The 12,009-nt window shown below is 39.4% G+C and overlaps 1 protein-coding gene across 22 annotated transcripts in view; it reads left to right on the top strand.

The window, feature by feature from the left end:
• Window positions 1–12,009, top strand: part of GRM7 (glutamate metabotropic receptor 7) — a 1,142,612-nt gene that overhangs the window by 719,569 nt on the left and 411,034 nt on the right. For all 22 annotated transcript variants that reach the window (XR_014232667.1, XR_014232668.1, XR_014232669.1 and 19 more), the window contains one exon: window positions 11,592–11,733. Coding sequence is in view for 9 of the 22 variants with exons in the window: in XM_082347526.1 (XP_082203652.1) it covers window positions 11,592–11,733 (142 nt within the window). In the remaining 13 variants the exon portion in view is untranslated. The remainder of the gene's footprint in view (window positions 1–11,591; window positions 11,734–12,009) is intronic.

Below are 12,009 nucleotides of genomic sequence, written 5' to 3'. Positions count from 1 at the left end.
CAGCTTTATCTGGTGCAGCTTTGAGTAAAACTTGGGAGATGGTTGAAGGATCTGTTTCCCGATTCCTGGATAGAAGGCTTGCACCCCATCTAAACCAGTGTGGTTGATAATATGGAAGGAAGTGAATGAGATTATTTCAGAACAATCTTGTCAATAAGCCCACATCTCATTTGCAAATGATACACTTACGTGTCTGGAGAGATTTAGAGCAGTAAATTCTTCGAAGTCTTAAGTGACCTAAGAATTCAGGAGGTATTGATTTCCCAAACTTGCTGGCCTGGTGTGTGGCTTGAGTTCTTGTGGGAATGCTCTAAAGGAAACAGAAGAAGTGTGAGCAAGATTTCTCCAAGGGCAGACCAGTAAATTGGAACATGGAGGAATCCACTTAACATGTCGTATTCTGTCCAAGACCCTTGGAAAACTCAATGAACTCTTCACTCCTTTACTGTTTACAGTTCAGTCATCTCCTGGGACATGGGAAGCATTTATACAAAGCCACCCGATTTAGTCACATAGATGAAGACTGTGATGTGATCCAGCATCTTGCTTTATCTCTTGTGCTTAAAGAAGTGTTATGTGTGTATATGTTAATCCCAATAAAATAGATAACCAAAAAGGACCTACTGTATAGCACAGGGAACTATACTCAATATTTTGTAATAACCTATAAGGGAAAAGAATCTGAATCCCTTTGCCATACAATTGAAATTAACACAACATTGTGAATCAATTATACTTCAATCAAAAAAAGAGAAGCGTCATGTGACATAAAGCCTTAAATACTGCACTCTTCAGTGAGGGAGGGGAAGAATTTCCTCTGAGCGTGTGAAAAATGGTGAGGGTGACATATTTCTAAAGCCATTAAATGCAGAATTCATTTGTTTCCACTTCTTTGATTTGAGACATACACGCTGATAAATAGCAAGGTTCCTTTAACAATGATAAATGCTCACATTCTTTAAAAATGGCTTTTATTGATATGTGTACTCTTTCAAGTCTCAAGAGAACGATATTTTGCTGCAGTACTGATCTATCTTAGCAGAGACACTAAGGGGAGGTGGGGAACGAGCTGCAGAAAAAGAGGCTGAAAATAGCACAATTCTAAAAAGTCAGTGTAATTTCTCTTTTAGCATGCAGAGGTCACGATTTCAATGACAGCTGGTCATATGAGAGAAGTCTGATTTTGATATCCGGTATTGTAAACTGTTATTCAAATTGATAGTGTTAATCATATGAAAGGGATGCTTTCTTTATATTTTTTATAAAGTTGAATTCTATGTGTTTAAACGTTCCATCAACCGTGCTGAATGAGCCTTGAGATCTGAGTACAATTATCCCTTTCCCATTGACAGGATGAAGACTCAATCATTTTTATCCTCTAAGGATATACAAAGAGAGAGATGTTTGTTTTTTGAAGGGGTTGAGTTAAAAATCTCTGGCACTGATTCATTAAATGAAAGGATACTATTATAAAAGAGTTAACAAAAATGTTCACTGTTTAGAAAAGTTTGATGGCCTAGAAGGTCATAAGAGTTTTAAGCATTCCATTTTTGCTGGTTTATTGATTCATTGAGAGAAATGTGATGGAGGAAAGAGTAAGGGTGGGATGTGGGGGGAACCTCATCAGAATCCTCAGAGCTGATGAGGAAACAGTTCTGGACTGAGGGTCAGTTGTTTTCAATTTGTGTCCTGGCATGTGTTGGTGTTGGACAAGTCAATTTAACTTCCAAGCTTCTGTCCTCTCATCTATAAAATGAATGAGTACCTCACCTTTCGCCACGTCCTTTAGTACTTGGTGGTGTTCAAATAAGGTTACCAAAGGAGAAGGGGGAGGGATAAATTAGGAATTTGGGATTAACATATACACACTACTATATATAAAATAGGTACCCAACAAGTACCTACTGTATAGCACAGGGAACTATACTCAATATTTTGTAATAACCTATAAAGGAAAATAAGCTGAAAAAGAATATATATATATATATACATATGTCACTTTGCTGTACACTTGAAACTAACCCAACATTGTAAATCAACTATATTTCAATAAAAAAAAGAATGGAGGAATTAAAAAGGCTTTGGAACCAATAAAGGGAGTCTTTATGGGGGAAAGGTATTACTTTAGTGAAAGAACCAATGAAGAATGGCATAAATCACTTATTAATTTATTCAGGAAAACTAGTATTGTGGAGATTATTTTTAAAATTAGTATAGTACTTCAAGAAATGCATACACAGATTACTAGAGAATTCACAAAGGTAAGAGCATATCTTTAGAACCACTGCCTTAGAAATGTAATGAAATATTAAAATAGTTCCTCCCTCTCTCTCTCTCTCTCTCTCTATATATATATATATATACACACACACACACACATATATGTATATATATTTATAGATATGCCTGCCCTAAACTCCCACTGAATTTGAATTCTCTGGATGGATTCCCACACAGACGTGATATCCAATTATCCCCTAATTTTCAAGAATCTAAAAATGAGTGGTGATATGTACATGTATAACTGATTATAGCAGAAACTAACACAACATTGTAAATCAACTATACTCCAATAAAAAATTTTAAAAAATAGATCACACACAAAAAAATTTAAAAAATAAAATGAATCATAAAATCAGCCTCCTCCATTTCCCCCCCACACAGCCAAGTGGGAACTTGACTAAATGCAAATAGTGGTTTGGAAAAAGCAGTCATGCTTGAGATTCATGAGCTGACCTCCTTTTTATTGTCCAGGGATGCATAGTGGTCCATCCTTACAGAGTCGCTACTTGGAGACAAGTGACAATTGCTTCTGACGGCTGAGGCTGCTCAAGCCACCGGGAAAACCAGTGACTGTAAAAAATCAGCCAATTTCTTAGTTCTTCTTCAGGGAAAGGAACAGCTTGCCTTCCAAGGTTTCTTGAATCAGGGCATATTCTTGATTAACCAGCTTACGACCTGCCAAGTTACCAGCTGTTGAGAATAACTTGATGTTTCGTACTGGGATTTTGGTTGCAAGCAAAACTCGGAGCATCTTCAGAGGCCATCACAGTTTTGAAAGAGAATTAAGAAAAAAAGTTGTCTTATTGGTGTGTATCCCCTTGAGAATGAATAGGATATTTGTCTTTTATGTTGATTTCTTTATCCCTAGCAACTAAAAGAATGCTTGAGACATGCCAGATGCTTAGTGAATTTTCTGTTTAATGAATGAATGCATGAATGCGTGGATGTAAAATGGCAAAGAGGGTAACTCAGAGTGTAACATCACCAGCTGAGAGAGGATGAAATCAGAAATTTAAGAAGAAAAAACATGTTAATTTCAGAGCATCTGCTCTGATGCTGAGTTGGCCGTCACCTTCCCTTTCCAGACCATTGTCAGCATCTTTAAAATCAGAGGGTTGTACTAAGTGTGCTTTCATTTCTTAGGTTCTCAGATCAAGCCAGCTAGAATACGCATGGCTCTGTTCAAGATTGCTTTATATCTCATCGTCTCCCAAAGTAAGATGCAAATTCTTCTCAAGCACAATGATGCCCCTGAAATTGCTGAACATATTTAAGTGAGATTTGAAGTCTGACATTTCTTGGCTGAAAGATATGATGGATTAACCTTTCAGTAACCTGTCCAGACAGCACATGAGTTCTGCTCTCAGTGAGAGACGTACTGCTCCCGGGCTGGGACAGAAGAGAACGTTTTTCACCCAAGCATATAGTTTCTTATGGTTTTTGTCTCATAAAGCCTCGTGCAATCCAACCCCAGCCCCGTTGGTCTAACCGCTGCTTTTTATTACACGTTGCTAGAGGCAAGCTCATCTCTGCAAGCTCCCCTAAATGCTCTTTCCAGTGTGGCTCCTGAGCATTTCCTTTGAGTGTTCGTCTGCCCTTGCTTCCAGCCTTCCTGCTTTCTATCCTCTTCCCTCTCAATCTAGAAAGGAATATGCGTATGTGAAAGATTATGCAGACAGTTAGTGACTAAGAAAAATAAAAAACCCTGAGCCTGTAATTCTCAGGCTTCCAACACATGTGCCTCAATCACCAAAATCTTTGCCCACCTCTCCTCTGACCCTGGGTACCGTTTCCCACGTCCATGTGGCTACTTACCCTCTTCCACTTTGTCTCCCTCTCCCCCCAGCTATCTTGCCCACAGATACCTGCAGGTGCCAATCGGTCGCTTTTCCCCAGCATCTCCCACCACTGCAGTTGTGATTCCTGGCCTTTTTTCTGCGTTGTACATTTCTTTGAAAGTTTACACTGTCAGGAATTTTCTCTCCCTTTTATAATGGGCTGGCAATTCTTTAAAAGCAAGGGTAAGTTAGGATTGTGTTCAATTGCAAATAAGAGAAAACTGAATGCTAGTAGTCAAATAAAAGCATGGTTTGTTTTCTCACATATCAGGAAGGTCAGAGGCTGCTGGCACTATTGCTTCTGCTCAACGATGCATAACATCAGGGACTCTAGTTCTTTCTTTCTGGTTTCCTATTTTCAGAGTGTTGTTCTTCATCATTTTCCTTGTGGCTGGATGGTGTCAAGAGGACAGTAAGAGCTCTAGACATAACATCTAAAGGCTGGAGGAAGAGGGATGCCAGCCTCTTTCTTTCCCTCTCTCCTTTCCAAAACGAGCAAGTTTTTCCAGAACTGTCTCCAGCAACCCCTACCGGTTTCATGGATATCATGGTCATTTCTACCTTAAAAAGAGGCTGGGAGATTCGGGAGCAGAACTGCCCCCTTGATCTGTGATAAGCTGTTGCTTGGGACCAGACATCTCTCCACCCTGAGCAAAACCAGGAATCTGTTAGCCAAGAAGGGAGGGAGGGCTGGGCAATCTTATCCATAATGACTTTTCCGATTTGACTTCTGTCTTCCCTCCATTAAGTATCCTTCCACTGACCCCCTACACAGATGTGAAACATCCCATCTGAGACTAAACTTCTTCCACCACGCTTTTGGTGATTCCTCTAACAAGATGTGTTATGTATGTCTTTATCTGCTTCTATGACATCTGTCATCCTCTCCCTGTAATTTGTGAGCTATATTTTGAAAGACAAAAATCCTACTACTCCGCTGTCATTAAATTTGTGATTTGGGGTGAGTTACTTCAGAATGCCTCTGTTTCCACCTGTCCGAATGGGAATGTTAGCAAAGCTGCCTCATGGGGTTATATAACTAATGAATATGATATAAAGCATTTAGGATGGTATCTGACACATACACAGAACTTAGTGTCAGTCCTTCTTCTGTGATTAATATCATCACTTTCAAACTCTCCAGACCTCAGTGGCCCCGTTTGTAATGGAGAATGGAACACAGTCATTTCTAAGACTCTTTATACTGCTTTTATATATTCCTTCAGAAAAAAAAAATTCCTAGAGAGCCTTTCACATAATAGAGTCTCAATAAGTATTTGCTAAAGTGAATTGGCATATCTAAATTATAGACCAGATCATCAGAGAGAGTGTATCGTGTGTAAGCTCTGACAGAACTGAGTTACAAACTTTAAATGCTTTCCTATTGCTTCTGCTTATTAGATGGAGAAGAATCCATAATCATTTGGGAGAGAAAAGTATTTTTAATGGAAACACTCTGTGGCCTGACTCCTGAAGTTTCTCTTGCAGTTATAGATTGCTCGCTACCACAGGCAGACAGAAAACTGACCAGTTTTCAGCTCCAAATGGAAAAGCAGATTGATTTCTGGCATGCTGAAATTCTTTCCAGTGTCTTCTATGTCCTCAGGTTGCTGACAGTGGGCTTTTTCAGTCAAAGCTGACATGTTATGAACGGAGTTGTCCTGTGACACGCGTCCATTTGCAACATGTATGATGATACCGTCCAATTTTTCCTACACGTTTGTGCCCCAGAGAAATGCGACCTAATTGTCAGTTGCAATGCCAGCTGCCACTGCCAAATTCCAATTAGTCTTCACACACAAAAGAAATGCACCTCCAAAGTTAGATTCTTAAGCTCGTGGTGTTAAACCAATATTTTCTGAAATGTAGGTTGCTCATGTGCTGAGGTGACTAAATAACATCAGATATGTAACAGAGAGCGAGCTGAATCCACTCTGAGGGACTAAGCTAGAACACAAACCATAGAAAGTTTGCATGCAATAGGGCAGTAGCTTGAGATGGAAAAATTGGTTACATGTTAGAGGTGAGTGCAGTGTGCTGAGTTACCACCATTACTGAGAAACAAGCTAACTGACATCTGAACACCAGGTGTGTGCGTGCAGGTGTGTGGACCACTTCATTCCTTGCTGGCAGACACACAAGACCTGGATCATTGTCTCACAGTGGCCCATTTCTGGCATGACACGCGTGGTCCGAATTGAATGCTTGGTCAAAGTCATCTGTGTGCAATATACGTACATTTATCAACCTGCCACATTCTCCTTTGGGTCTGAGGCAAATGAAATGACTGTCTTTCCAGCAGGTACCACTCAAGCCTTCCAGGAGGAAAAGATCAAAACAGCATGTTTCTCTGTCATCCTTTGTTTTTCAATCTTCTTTCCTTTTTACATTTTAGCTTTATGAACATGACCATTCTCATTACCATGTTTATAGCCAGTTTCTTTCTTCTGTTGAGTTGTTTGATTTTGCTCACCTGCGGGCAGTTCTCTCTAAGACACGTGAGCATCTCGATTCTGCAATCACAAAACTCCATGCATCGGCTCCCCTAGCGCGCGCTGGCTGAGCCCGAAACCCACAAGTGCAGGCCGCCCCTCCACTAATTGTGTCGCCAAATGGAGTTTGCTCTCATTTGTTTAACCACCCAGTTGTAATTGAATCCTGATGGGAAGCTGGGTTTCCATCCAGAATTATTCCCCTTTTCCTGCCGAGAAGGTGGTAAAGTGGCCATTTCTTCCCCACAGCAGCCCTAGAACAGTTTGCAGATGGTTTCATCCCTCTGTCCTCTGTGATGTTTTCCAGCCTGGGAGCGATTATGGCCTTGAGACTGTAGGCGCCATTACCAAGGGATATTTCTCCTGTTGCTCTCTCTCTGCATCACTGGAAACCTTATAACAAAGCATAATGATGCATCCCTTCCTTCTTTCTCCCTATCTCACCATCCTAAGAGTGCCCTAAAAATGTTTGGCTAGAATATCCATGCCTAAGTTCTACTTTTACCTAAATTGGCTACAACCAATTTGGAGATACCCAAGTGAATATTTCTCGAAATCTGATCTCCTGGCCACCTGCAGCAGCATCACCTGGAAATTTGTTAGAAATGCAGATTCACAGGCCTCACCCAAACCTACTGAATGAGAATTTCTGGAGGTGCAGACCAGAAATATGTGTTTTGAAACAACTCCTCCAGCTGAATGAATGCATGAGAACCACTGAGTTAAAGCTCTTGTTGAAAATTCAAATTCCTGGGCCTGTTCCACTACTTACTAAATAAGAATTCGTTACAGATAAGACCCAGAAAGGTAGGTAGGTATAGGTAGATTAGATAGATAGGTAGATGTGTGTGTGTGTGTGTGTGTGTGTGTATTTAAATTTTATCTTGAAATGATTTTAGATTTACAGAAGAGTTACAAAGATAGAATTCCTATATACCCATCTTTGATTTCCCCCAAATGTTAATACTTTAAATAACTAGTGTACATTTATGAAAATTGAGAAATTAACAATGTAAAAATACTCTTAACTACAGACTTTATTCAAATTTCACCAGTTTTTACATGAATGTCTTTTTGCTGTCCAAGGATCCAATCCAGATTTCAGTTTCTCAGTCTTTTATTTCATGATCTTGACAATTTTGAAAAGTACAAGTCAGGTATTTTGTAGAATGTCCCTCAATTTGAATTTTTTTCTGACATTTTCTCATGAGCAGATGAAGATTAAGGTTATGGGTTTGGGGAAGAATAAAATACAAATGGGGTCACCCTTATCATCACATCATATCAGGGGGCACGTTAAATCAACCTGACTTAGCACTAGTGATGTTAACTTAGTGGTCCAGTTAGAGTCTGCCGAGTTTATCCACTGTTCAGTTATTCTTTTTCCTTTTCCATATTCTTAAGCTAGGCACTAAGTCCAGACTACACTTAAGGGCAAAAAAAATTAATCTCCACCTCTTCAAAGGAAGAATATCAAAGAAGTTGTAGGCATATGTTTAAACCACCAGAATAATTAGTAAATATTTGGGGTGAGATTCTTTTAAGCTATATAAATGTTCTGTGTCTCCTTATAATTTCCCACATGAATTTTAGCATTCATCAGTGGACCTTGCCTGCAGCAGTTTTTCCTCTAATGTTCTAATGGTGATATTCCATGTCCCTCATTCCTTCAAAATTTATTAGTTGGGATTGTTCTGTGAGGAGGGTTCATTCCCTCTTTCCTATTTATTGATTATTTTGGTCATTTATTTTTTAATAGTACGGATTCCTGAGTATGTATTGTGTGTATTCCTTGGATAGTCATTCAGTACCATCATCATTTATTTTGTTGCTAATATTATTCTAGCTTTGTTCATTGGGAGCTCTTTTAGGTTGGCTCCTATGTCCTTCTGACATCCCCCCTTCCATTTTTTTTTTTCTTTTGTGGACTTCTTGCTTCCTGACATGACAAGTTGATCCAGACTTGTCTTGCATGTGCTTTGCCCCAACTTCAGAATCACCCATTTCTCCAAAGAGACCTGGTTCTTTTTGTTGAAAGATGGTATTTCAACACCAGTCTGGTCACTAGATGTGGCTTTGGAGTGTCACTACTTCTAGACTCTCTCAATGGATAGTGGTAGGGTACCTATGCATGTATGTGTACTAGCCCACATATGCACGTATGTGTGTATAAGATAACCCAAGCATGCAAGCGTCTCACTCTAAGCCGTGAGTTTCCACTATGTCTGACTCCGCCTCACGCCGCATGGTCCATTCTAGCCACATTCTCTTGTTTGCGTTTAAATTCTTTACCTAACTCTGAGAGACCTGGTTCCCATTATATACAATTTCTTTCTTGTTTTGTTGGACTCCAGTATGGGTAGCAGTTCCAGCATTGCTAACTTGTATCCCTGTGGAAAATTTACAAATTAGAGTACCATTTTATGTGCTGTTCTTCTTGTCTTTATCCTTAGAGTTTCCGGTCATACACTATTTTTAAAAGTTACTTAGGACAACTCCTTTCCTATTCATCCCCTTCAGTGAAATTCTCTGATACATTTATAATGCAGTTCGTTTGTCACAGTCTGCATTCCATTTTAGGATCCCCTAGTTTTTGGTTGATTTTGCATACAGTAAAGTCCAGTTGTTGTGACGCGTTGTTCTTAGGGTTTTGGCAAGTGCCTGGAATCATGTATCTACATCACAGTACCATACAGAACATTTCCACTGCCCCCAAGTGCCCTTGTGCAGTCCCGTTGTAGTCAACCCCTCCTCTCTCTCCTAACCGCTGGCATCCACTGATCTACTTTCCACCCCTGTGGTTTTGCTTTTTCCTAGAGTGTCATATGAATAGAATTATATAGTACGTAGTCTTCTTGGTTTAACTTTTTCACTTAGCAGAATGCATTTAAGATTCATTCACGTTCTTCCAAGAATCAGTAGTTCCCTTTTGTTGCTGAGTAGTATCCTGTTGCCTGGGTAGACCACGGTTAGTTTATCCATTCACCTGTTGACAGATGTCTTAGTTGTTTCCAGTTTCAGTGATTATGAATGAAGTTTCTATAAACATTTACGAGCACGTTTGTGTGAACATAACTTTTCAATTCACTTGGATAAACAGCTAGGATTGGAACCACTGCTTGATATGTTAACTCTATATTTAACACTTTGGAAATGCTGAACTGTTTTCCCAACTGGTTGTACCATTGTGCATTTCCACCAGCGGTGAATGAGCATCCTGTTGCTCTGCATCTTCTCTAGTGTTTCGTATTGTTAGTATTTTTTAAAAGCTCTTTTAATAGGTATTTAGTAATATATCATCGTGGTTTTTTCTGCTTTTTTGGAGGAGGAGTTGTTTAGCTCTTCTTTCTCTTCTTAAAGTAGAAGTTTAGGTTGCTGATTTTGGATGTTTCTTCTTTCCGAACATAAGCATTTAATGATATCTATTTCCTTATAAACATCAGTTTAGCTGTAATCTATACATTTTGAGATGTTGCAGTTTCATTTTCATTTAGTTAGAAATACTTTTAAATTTCCCTTGACACTTCCTCTTTGACCCGTGGGTAGTTTAGATGTGTGTTGTTTAATTTCCAAGTGTTCAGAGATTTTCCTGTTTTCTTTCTGTTATTGATTTCCAGTTTGATTCTGTTATGGTCTGAGAGCGTAATGTTCTTTTGAATTTAAGTTTTTTTTTCTCTTTTATGACCCAGAAGATGGTCTAGCTTAATGAATGTTCCATTTTCCGTTTGAAAAGAATGTGTACTCTTCTGTTGTCCTGGGGATCGCTCTGTAAATGTCAATTAGGTCAAGTTGGTTGATAGTGTTGCTGGACTTCTATACTTTATAGAAGGACCATCGGTGATTTCAAGCACATTGAAGGTTGAGAGCCACTTAGAGAGAGCTGACACTGATTGGGATAAAGATGTAATGGCGGTTCACTTTTGGATTAGAGTTTATACTTTTCTATGCTTATGGAAGCCTAGTAGCTTCCACCCAGTTGTTGATGCTCTGGGTTTAAGCTTGTTGATTATGGGTATCTCCACATTACAAAAACAACAAGGTTTTCCTCTTGTCTCTGCCCCTAGGTCTTCTGCCCATTGGATGACCTTTGGGGCCTTTCCTACAAATATCCTCTTTACCTCTTTTGTCTATGCCAGCCTTTCTTAAGTTGTGTTTCATTAAAAAAAAACAAAAAAACAAAGAAAACCACTAGATCCAGGAGCTGCTACTAAGCAGGTGTTGAGTAGTGGGGAGGGTGTCAGTTGCTTACTAAACTGCTGCATATTCCCCTGTCTTGAAATTCATAAGCCAGTCAATACCATAATGGTCCTGAGAAGTCTGGAGTAAACACATCTATTTTTCAATTTAATCCCCTTTTCTACTAACATGAAATGGGCAATGCTGACTACCTTATAAGGATTTTTAAGATCAGATAACATACATAGAACACACATTCGTAGGTTGGGCACATAGTATGTGGTCAAAAAGAATTATTACTCTGATTTATAATAGTTGATCTTGTTCTTGTTTTATTTTTAGATTTACTCCATTGGCTGTGAGCTTGAAAAGTTGGAACGGGTATAACGGGGAAAAAATTATGAGAATGCAAACACCAGAAAAGCAATAGAAATTGACATGAGTTTTACCTGTTCAAGTACTTTTATATTGTAGTTGACTGTGGTTTTCTTGTAGTGTATTACATTCATTTTAAAGGCCTCCCATCCAGTTTGTCTACCTAAACCTACCTCTCCAGAATCAGTATCACTGGTACTCCTGTGCATACAAGTGCATTACTAAGAGAATGAGGCTGTGCCTTACCATGGAAGGTGCACCAAGTATGAACTCAGCATATCGTCCTAAGCCTTCCTCATTCAGCAAATCACCAAGGAAGTGCTATGCACTCAGAATTTGCAGGTTCCTGCTCCCCATCTACTTTCCCTGGTTTGTTTGGTATCTGTGTGAGAACTTTATTGACACTCTGCTTTCTTTTCTTACACAGGTGGGCTCTGCATTGCCCAGTCCGTGAGAATCCCCCAAGAACGCAAAGACAGGACCATTGACTTCGATAGAATTATCAAACAGCTCCTGGACACACCCAACTCCAGGGCTGTCGTGATTTTTGCCAACGATGAGGATATCAAGTAAGGCTGACTGGTGAAATTCGTTAATATGCATGTTGCAATTTAGGAGACAGACAGATCAGGATCCTGGCAGACAAAGGGGAAAAGATAGCACAGAATCAAATCAATAATTACATGGTGGCAAAGTCTGTTCACGCTTTCTACCCAACATAAGTAGTTAGAACGAACTATGGAAGCAGCAGCATGTTTCTGTCATATATTTCCCCCCATTAGGTAAAAAAAACGTATTCAGTGACTTGTAAAAAGAGAAAACCCCTGGACTTTCCGAAGGTTCTT

This window comes from Balaenoptera borealis, assembly GCF_965194805.1.
Source record: "Balaenoptera borealis genome assembly, chromosome: 12".
Classification (NCBI taxonomy): domain Eukaryota; kingdom Metazoa; phylum Chordata; class Mammalia; order Artiodactyla; family Balaenopteridae; genus Balaenoptera; species Balaenoptera borealis.
This window is presented reverse-complemented; position numbering and strand designations above follow the sequence as displayed.